Source organism: Acanthochromis polyacanthus, chromosome 9 (assembly GCF_021347895.1).
Source record: "Acanthochromis polyacanthus isolate Apoly-LR-REF ecotype Palm Island chromosome 9, KAUST_Apoly_ChrSc, whole genome shotgun sequence".
NCBI lineage: Eukaryota > Metazoa > Chordata > Actinopteri > Pomacentridae > Acanthochromis > Acanthochromis polyacanthus.
In genome coordinates, this window is record NC_067121.1 from 31,587,142 (window position 1) to 31,596,475 (window position 9,334).

Here is a 9,334-nt window from a genome sequence, read left to right on the forward strand (position 1 = left end):
CCAGTAACAGTGTCTAAGAGTAGGCTAGGATGTAAGGTTGGTCAAATCTCCAGTGTAAGAGGTTACAGGCAACACTGGGGGATAACTCCATCTAAAATTACCATTTTGCCGGAGGCAAAAATGGTAAGAACGCTATGATAACTTACATGTTAGGCTTCTGTGGCTTGTTGTCAAGGACTTCCATTTAGGTAGCAGCTTTTTTAAAGGCAGCACTGCCACCTGGCGTCGTGTGTAAGGCCAAACCAGCAGTGAATTTGTGAGAAATGACCAAAAATGAGAAAACAAGCAAAAATAATCGAGAAAGAAGCCCAACTTTGTGGAATTTAAACAAAATGCTGCTCTAGAAGGGCAACGAGGCTCATTATATCGATGATACCAAAACACAGAAATGCTAGCATGTCAACGGGGACCTATTAGTCATGACTGGAGGTTCAACGCCAGACTGGTGTAGTCGATCTGGAAAAAAGGATTGACAGCCTGCAGAGCGACGGAAGTTGCTCGCATCCTCAACAGTAAACTTACGGGTAAGTCGCAGCTAAAAACAGCAAAACAATGTGCCGTTTTTCTCTAAATATCCTCAATTCTCCGTGAGTTGACAGCTTGTGTAGGGAATAGTCGAGCAGTACAGCTGTCTTATATCAGCTGGCCTTCTTACCGTTCAATATAATATTTGAATCCGTCCTGGCGAGCTGCATGAGAGCTAGCATGCCTGGCTAACAGCGGGGGCAGGTATGTTTTCACAGCTAATACAGCGACGGTGAAATAAACAAAAACGTTTATTTAAACGTTTCAGCATGCCTTACTGTTTGACAACGAAAAAGAACAGCCTTTGCATGTTTATATTGTATTTCTTGCAGATCAAGCTCAAGTTTGGTGTTACACAACACTTCACAGAGACCCTGTGTTTTCATGCTTGTGTTCTCTTTCAGATGTCTCATGCTGAGACTCATTAGAGAGGAGGGTGTGAGGATACTGGCCTCCATGGTAACGCAGACCTGCCTCAGCTGCCATGTCCTCCATGTCTGTGTCAACATCCACTGGTAGTAGTGGTGGGGATGCTGCAGCTGCCATGGCAACCCAGGCGTCTGAGCAGGCCCTGCTGGCATCAGACCGCTACGCCAGACTCATCCTGGCCCAGATGAACAAGATGCGACTCCGCACTGACTTCTGCGATGTGGGGCTGAAGGTCGGCGGTCAGGTCTTCATGGTCCATCGATTAGTGCTTGCCGCCAGCAGTCCCTACTTCTCTGCTTTGTTCTCTGGTGGGATGAGGGAGGCGGACAAAGATGAAGTGCAGATCCTCGGGGTGGACACTGAAGTGTTTGAGGTTTTGCTGGACTTCATATACACAGGTCTGTATCAATCCTGTTATTTCTGTCATCGTATTCTTTAAAAACAAATGTAGCTTTGTGGCATTTTGTGTGCTCTTTCCGAACAGGAGTGATCAGCGTCACAGTGGAGAACGTTCAGGAGCTGATGGTGGCGGCGGACATGCTTCAGCTGAACGAGGTGGTGTCCATCTGTGGGGAGTTTCTTAAGGGCCACATGGACCCATCCAACTGTGTGGGCATCTTTCAGTTCTTGGAGCAGATTGCCTGCTTGGAAATGCTGGAATTTACTGAGAATTATATCCATGTTCATTTCTTGGAGGTATCTATGCACAAGGCTTATTTTTCACTCTGTATATATTTGCCAAGACTCTAGATTTGCTTTTAACACTTCCTGTTTCCCCAAATATACTTACTGATCAGTGCATAATAGTGCTGTATTTGTATAATTTATGTAGTTTTCAAGTTTACAGATTGTTCCATGAACTGGTTCTTTTTAGGTGTGCGTCACAGATGAATTCAGGGGCCTGTCAAAGGATCAGTTGGTGAGACTTTTAAGAAGCGAGGAGCTAAGGATCGAGGATGAGTACCAGGTGTTTACTGCAGCAATGGACTGGGTTCTCCAAGATGTGGCGAAGAGGAAAAAACATGTTGTGGAGGTGTTGGAACCGGTCCGCTTTCCTCTGCTTTCTCCACAGAGGCTGTTCAAGTACATAGAGGGTAAAAATGATGCGGGTTTTTTTTAAATTGTTACACATTGTAAAGAACAAACAGTAAACCTTTTTTTTGCCATTTTGTCTCTCAACACAGGTATTACTGACTTCAGCCTGCGGGTGGCGCTGCAGACTCTGCTGAAGGAATACACTGAAGTCACAAAGTCTCCCAAAGAAAATAAGATGTACAGTCAGCTGCAACCAGCCAAGATGAGACCCAGAAGAAAAGCCAGGAAATACCTTTATGCCATAGGTGCTGTAACACATATCTAATACTGAAAGACATAAATGAAGACGGCATGAGAAATTTTATAATAGAAATGCCAAATAAATTCTTTATTCTAAATCTAAGCCGTGTAACTTTCATTCATGAGACTGATGACAGACTCTTTCTTGTGTCCTCTTATCAGGAGGCTACACTCGGCTGCAGGGCGGCCGTTGGAGCGACAGCCGGGCGTTAAGCTGCGTGGAGCGTTTTGACACCTTCAACCAGTACTGGACCACCGTGTCGTCACTGCATCAGGCCCGCAGTGGGCTGGGAGTTGCAGTCCTGGAAGGCATGATCTATGTAGTGGGAGGTGAGAAAGCTGGGACTGTGCTTGATTTTTGATTTTAAATGAAAAGAATAACTTCAGTGACTAACAGTATGACGAGAAATGATGCTTTGTTTTTTCATTAGGGGAGAAAGACTCGATGATTTTTGACTGCACAGAGAGATATGACCCAGTTACAAAGCAGTGGGCTGCTGTGGCGTCTCTGAATTTTCCTCGCTGTGGAGTCGGCGTCTGCCCCTGCCATGGCGCTTTGTATGCTCTTGGTAAAGCCCGCAGCTACTATTATATTAAAACAAGCAGTTTTACATGCAGTGACATAACACAATCTCAATGTGTTTAAAGAAATTATAGGAATGATAACAGAAAAACTCAAAATGGCAAGTTTACTGACTCAGCCACACCAGGGTTGTCTTTGGAGAGGTTACGTAATGCTCTGTAATGCGACTTTATTTTAGTGAGTGCAGTTAAATCAATAATTCATATCCAGCATCTTAGGAATACTTGAGAGAAAAAATGTCGTCTGATTGTTGCCTGCTGCTGCTGCAGGTGGTTGGATCGGCTCTGAGATTGGGAAGACGATGGAACGATACGACCCAGAGGAGAACAAGTGGGAGGTCATTGGCAGCATGGCAGTTCCTCGCTATTACTTTGGCTGCTGTGAGCTACAAGGTGAGCTCCTCCTATCTATCTATCTATCTATCTATCTATCTATCTATCTATCTATCTATCTATCTATAAAATCAGGTGCAGCTTGTAAGGACTTTGCTCAGATTTATCATGTAGCAGTGAGAATACAGCAAAAAGTAGAACTGCAAATGCTAGTAGTATCTGTATTTCTCTTAGTACATGAACACTCTAAATGCAGTTTTCTCTGTCCAGGATTTATTTATGTGATTGGAGGGATCAGTGATGAAGGAATGGAGCTACGTTCAGCAGAGGTATATGATCCCATCTCCCGGCGATGGAGCGCTCTGCCCGTCATGGTCACACGTCGGGCCTACGTGGGTGTCGCCTGTCTGAATAACTGCATTTACGCTGTGGGCGGCTGGAATGAGGCACTGGGCGCTTTGGAGACTGTAGAGAAATACTGTCCTGAAGAGGTAAAGCTGTTAAAGATGAGGAAATTATCTTTCACGATGTTGTAACATAATTTTCACTGACTCATACAAATAGTCAAACTCATTTTAGTTCAAGGACCACAGTCAAGTGATGTCAAGTGGGCGGGACCAGCAAAATCAGAGCATAATAAACTATAAATAACCACAACTCCAAGTTTTTCCTTTGTTTTAGTTCCAAAAAGTACCCTCTGAAAATGTTCACATTTAAGGAATTATCTTTTGACAAAATATTATGAACAACCAGAAATTTCTTAAGAAAAATAAATTAAATTTCAATAATATTATGCTTCAGTTTATCATTAACACATTACAACTTCCAGATCACAGCGGATCTACAAAGGAACAAAGCATTTAGTCACAGGTATCTGGAACTGAATGATACAGTATTTTACTTTATGATCAAAACAACAAAAGTCAGACAAAAAACAAAACAAAATATTAGAAAAATGACAGAATGACAAAAGCAAGAAACAAAATGACAAAAAAAGGAGACAAACTGCATGAAACAAAACAAGAGATAAAAATAGAAAGCAACAAAAGCAAGACAAAAAAATACACAATTGACAAAAAAAGAAACAAAATGACAAAAAAGACAACACAAGTGAGACAAAAATGAAACACAAAGTGACAAAAGCGAGAAACCAAATGACAGACATGAGACAAAAAAAAAGATAAAATATTACCAAAACGTGACACAGAATGACAAAAGAACAATGAGCAATCTAGTATTTTACTTCATGATCAAAACAATTTGTCAAGATCTAGAAATGATTTGAAATTTAGAGTTTTAATGTCCTCTCTGTCATTTTACACTTTACAAAGTTGTCCTGTGGGCCAGACTGGACCTTCTGGTGGGCCGGTTTTGGCCCGCGGGTCGCATGTTTGACACCCCTGATCTAAACTGTAACATTCTCCCCACAGGAGAAATGGGTGGAGGTGGCCCCTATGTCCACTGCTCGTGCGGGTGTGTCAGTGTCAGCAGTTAACGGGCTGCTGTACGCAGTCGGAGGAAGAGCTGCCAGCAGGGATTTCTCTGCACCTGTGACGGTGGATTCAGTGGAGATCTACGACCCTCACCTGGATACCTGGACCGAGATCGGAAACATGATCACCAGCCGCTGCGACGGCGGACTGGCTGTGCTCTGACAGTCAAACTGTGAACCTCAGTATCAGCACCTGAATCATCCCAGAACTGCATAACCTGCAGTAAAGCTGCACCTTAAGGAACACATAGAAAAGATGTGTTTAAGTCTCAAATAGGCTTTTACATTATTATGTTATTTATACGTGGATGTTTGATACATGAATATGACAGTACTGGAAACTGCCAAAACGGCCTCCGCTTACTCTGAGTGACAACACGTTTATTTTCCTGACTTATTTATATCTGAAGACAAGCCTATCCTGATGATGATGATAGTTTTTCACAATGGAGGACTTCTATTTTTGATGAACTGAGATGTTTTTTGATAAGTGTCAGAGTCCTGTGTGGACTGACAGTAATGTTCTTGGCTATGATGTGAAAGCACTGTTTTGTTTTGTTTTGTTTTTGTTTGTTTACTTGGATTTTTCCTCAATGAAATGCTTGAGACGTTTGCATTACTACTTTATCAAACCACTTGAGCCTGGTTAACAATGGAACCAAATGAAACTTATGGCTTTTTAAGTTTCATGGTTAGTGATTTCTGTAAACTTGAACAACATGCTACTATTATGACAGCAGTACAGTGATCAGTACGGTGTCTCCACTGGATGACTTTTGTATATATATCAGTGTAAATACCAGTGCCTCTTTGTCACCATTTCCTCTTTAATTCACCCAAGTACAGACTGATTTATCATTTCACTCCAGAGGCACTTTTTGATGTTAACATACTCAGTCTAATGATTCAAAGAAGTATGTTTACCATCTTTACTGTAAAGTGTCATGCTTCTTCTTATGATGATGATGAAATACAACAGCAGTGCCACAGTTAGGGTTTTCTAACTTGTGTGGTTATCTCTTTGCAAACAGCATAATGTTACACAACAGCAACATGTTTGTTTGCTTTTTAGACTTAATAAACTTCACTTAAGTGTTTGTGTGTGTTGGGTTTATTGTTAACCTACAACCCCTCCTTCAGTAAAGGTAAAATTTCAATAACTCCTCCAGTAGTTCTGGGGAAGCATCACTGCTACTTAGTTTTTTACATTCCTCTGTGACTTACTGATGGCATGTTGTGTCTGTTATGGCTGATATGATACAATAACATTCTTTGGCCCTGGAAGAAGGACGATGAATCGCAGGACAAAGGAGTGTCTCCTGAGATTGCACTTAAAGCACATGACAAAAACTGTGAGCTTGCAGTAGAAAAGACTTTCTGCACTATGCAAACTATAGTAGCAACATTTGCTGTGATATCACATTGGACATCTCGGTGGATCTGCAGCTCCTCGTTAAATTAAAAAGTGCCATCCTGAGTGCAGTCCATCTATTGTCAACTCCCTAATGCTTTCTATGAGGCTCTCAGTTTATCCATTTGGCTGAAGTTTGCTTCTCCAAAGCACCAAGGTTGTTTGGTATTGATGTGGCAAACTTCCAAGACCATAAAAAATGCAGGCTTGTAGCTTTGCCGCCAAAACTCCATCCTCATAGTTTTACACTGACTGTCCAGTAAAAACGATTTTGATTCACGACTGTTTAGATCCATCTCAATAATTGGATTTTAGGAGTCGTTTCTTGCAGGTTTGCTGCACAAAATTCGGCCCTCACAGTTTGTGATAAGATGTAACATCTGTACATGAGAGCTGGAGGGAAATATTATGGAGCTGCTACCACTAATAACACAACTCTTAACATTTATAGCAAACTAAAACAGCAGCTTGAAACAAATATGAACCAACGGACGACCGTTTTTTTTAGCTGCTGTTTTGACGTCTATCAGTCTGGAGCTCAATACCAATGAAAGTATGCAAATCATCCCACCATTCATCTGTTATGTCAAATTTGCACATGTAAAATTTCAGTATTTAAAAAGCAAAGAATGTGATACTCTGATAATTAATAATGTTCGACCTCAAAGTCTGTTTATGCCCACATTTGGTTACTTTAATGTACAGGATTTTTCAAAAAGAATGAAGTGATTTCATTATGCAATATTTTAATAAGGAAAATCTATATAAAACTGCAGCCAAGTCACAAATATTCTACTCACAATCAACTTTTATTTGCTGTCAAACAAGTGTTCAAAGTGGACAATACCTGCAGCACAATACCAACATCAATGCAGTAAGAGAATTCCTCCCAGACACGTATCACCATATCACAATCCACTGAGTTGATCGCTGCAGTTATTCGATGTCATTTGATGACCTTAAACATCAAATTAAAGTTGATTGTGACTAGAATACTTGTGACTGAGTTGGAGTTTTCTAGTGCTTTTCCATATTCAAATATGGCGGAATGAAATCAGTTCATTCTTTCTGAATAACTCTGTATATCCTTGTGAAATCGAAATTGCTTTTCCCTTTTTGCAACTCACAAAAACTGATATTATTCATTTTCAAAATTCTGGTTTTATATATTTTTTATTGCATAAGTAGCAAAATTGGTTGTATCAACTCCAGCACAGCAAGAACTGTCTGCAAAACTTCATGTGGCTTGAAGTACTAAGCTAAATTACTTCTGTATCTCTTTGATTTTCTTCTCAGGACAGAATTCCTTTAGTGCCAGTGTAGCCACCAGTGAGAAGGTGGCAACAAGAGTGAGGATTGTTCGCATGGCTTTGAACCAGGCGGGGTAGCCAGGCAGCAGGGTCAGGTCGTAATGCAGCGACAAACCCAGTCCCATGATCACTACGAGTGCACCTTCAGCGATATTGTCCCTGCAGAGCAGAGCCAGCCAGGCCACCAGTGAGGGCACCACGCTGTTGCCCAAGTTCATCCAGTCCGGCTGAGCGGGACTGCCTTCAGGGATGGCAAACCCCCAACGCGCCCCTCCAAGGAAGGACACGATAGAGGCTCCGTACACCATTTGAGCATACGCCACTTCAGGGTAGAAGGACTGAGTGGCAGCCATCAGGAGGGGGGCAGACAGGAAGGGGATGAGCCCAGAGAAACCGAGGTACAGAGCCGGTTTGGGAGCCTTGGTGAGGGCCCTCAAGCTAAAACCCTCCTTGCTGTCGTGGCTCTCTGAGGTGCCTCGTGAATCCCCGTGACAGAGACGAGAGGCATGCCAGCTCACAGGTCTGATGATGCTCCACAACCTGTTGGCGGTGGAGGCCGGTCTGGATGCCATAAACATACAGGAGGCTTGAGGATGAAACAGCAGCTGAGCTTTTGTGCAGTAGTTTGGTGCTCTGTGTATTTGCTGAAGACATCCCCATAGTGGAACCTGAGACCACAACAATCACAGGAAAAGGCATTAGTGCTTAGGCACAGCCCCACTGAGCTGTTTAATCTAAGTGAACTTTTCTCTTCTTCTTACCCCAGACATTAAACGTCTTCCAGATGCGAATCTAATCATTTTAAATCTGGAAAAAACACATTGTTAGTTAATAATATGCGTAAAACATCACCACCCTAGCACATGAACTTTAGAGTTTTAACTATGATATAACCAGCTAGCACTCAACCTCTACTAGCCATTTGCTCAACCTGATGCAATCCATAGCTAACCTACTGTAACAGCCAACAAAACACAGATGATACAGTTACCTAAGCGTTATCCTGTAACTTTTACTCATCCAACGGTGCACCCAGGCCACTGCACGTACAATAACATATAGTTTATAGCAGCAAATTTAACGATAAACGCCTAAACTAGAGGTCGTTTGCTTGCTGCCATTTTATCGGTGCTCTATTAAACGCCTGTCTCCTTCTAATCCTGAGCTGAACCAGACACGTTCTGATATCGACTGGTTTGCCTGTCGGTGGCGGGCAGGTATTAAGTTGTGTTCAATGTGACAAAATCCTTCTCTATCAGCACCTTGCTCTTAAAGTAATTTGTAAAACACTGAAAAACATCACGTTATAATTTCAGTTATATATATATGAGTATATTTAGATCAAAGTGAGTTTAACTGAAGCTTCATTAGCAGCCAGTTGGGATTTAAAAACACTTCGGAACCTCACTGAGTTGCATAATCACGACAGCTCTTAAACGCAGCACAATTGAGGCTGTTCGAATCCCTCAGTGCCACCGCCAGTGGTAAGCGCACCGAAAACCCAAACAAACATCGATAGCCCTTTTATTAAAGGGGCTTATAATTGCGAGAAGGTGTAATTTTACTAGAGTTTTGTAGAGTTTGTGTATATTTGAACGATTCTCCATCTACGACTATCTTCTTCATCACAAGGTAGCCGTATCGTCATGAAACAGTGCAAGTTAGCTGGCTAGCACTTAGCAGGCTAATGAATGTGTGCTGCCGCTGCTAAGGTAGCCATTTTGAAACTGTGTTGTTCCAACGAAGCCAGGTCTGTTTACCTCTATTGTATATCCGTGACAGTTGCTTAAATAGGCATTTTGAGGCACCGTTAGCGCACTAAATGCGTTTTTACTAAGCTAAGCCAACTAACCGTGCTACTTTATTTCACATGCCAAATGGTTATCTCAGGGGACTTAACAGGCTAGGTAACGCCAG

At 42.1% G+C, this 9,334-nt stretch overlaps 2 protein-coding genes across 3 annotated transcripts; one reads left to right on the forward strand and one right to left on the reverse strand.

Annotated features, from left to right (window-relative positions):
* The first annotated feature begins 404 nt into the window (after nucleotides 1–404).
* ipp (intracisternal A particle-promoted polypeptide) lies at nucleotides 405–5,793 on the forward strand. Of its 2 annotated transcripts, none has more exons than XM_022212892.2 (10): nucleotides 405–524; nucleotides 930–1,352; nucleotides 1,439–1,650; nucleotides 1,829–2,048; nucleotides 2,139–2,294; nucleotides 2,452–2,619; nucleotides 2,721–2,858; nucleotides 3,142–3,264; nucleotides 3,475–3,695; nucleotides 4,635–5,793. In XM_022212892.2, exons 2-10 carry the CDS (start codon nucleotides 1,010–1,012, stop codon nucleotides 4,857–4,859), a joined length of 1,806 nt encoding a protein of 601 aa, XP_022068584.1. In that variant the 5' UTR covers nucleotides 405–524; nucleotides 930–1,009; the 3' UTR covers nucleotides 4,860–5,793. The 2 variants fall into 2 exon arrangements, with proteins under 2 accessions (XP_022068584.1, XP_022068592.1); XM_022212900.2 differs by lacking the exon at nucleotides 405–524 and adding an exon at nucleotides 549–729.
* Nucleotides 5,794–7,261: 1,468 nt separating this feature from the next.
* Nucleotides 7,262–8,582, reverse strand: LOC110964237 (transmembrane protein 69-like). Its single transcript, XM_022212915.2, has 3 exons — nucleotides 8,409–8,582; nucleotides 8,179–8,224; nucleotides 7,262–8,085 (listed from the first exon to the last, which is right to left on the reverse strand). Exons 1-3 carry the CDS (start codon nucleotides 8,435–8,437, stop codon nucleotides 7,372–7,374), a joined length of 789 nt encoding a protein of 262 aa, XP_022068607.1. The 5' UTR covers nucleotides 8,438–8,582; the 3' UTR covers nucleotides 7,262–7,371.
* Between the last annotated feature and the right edge of the window lie 752 nt (nucleotides 8,583–9,334).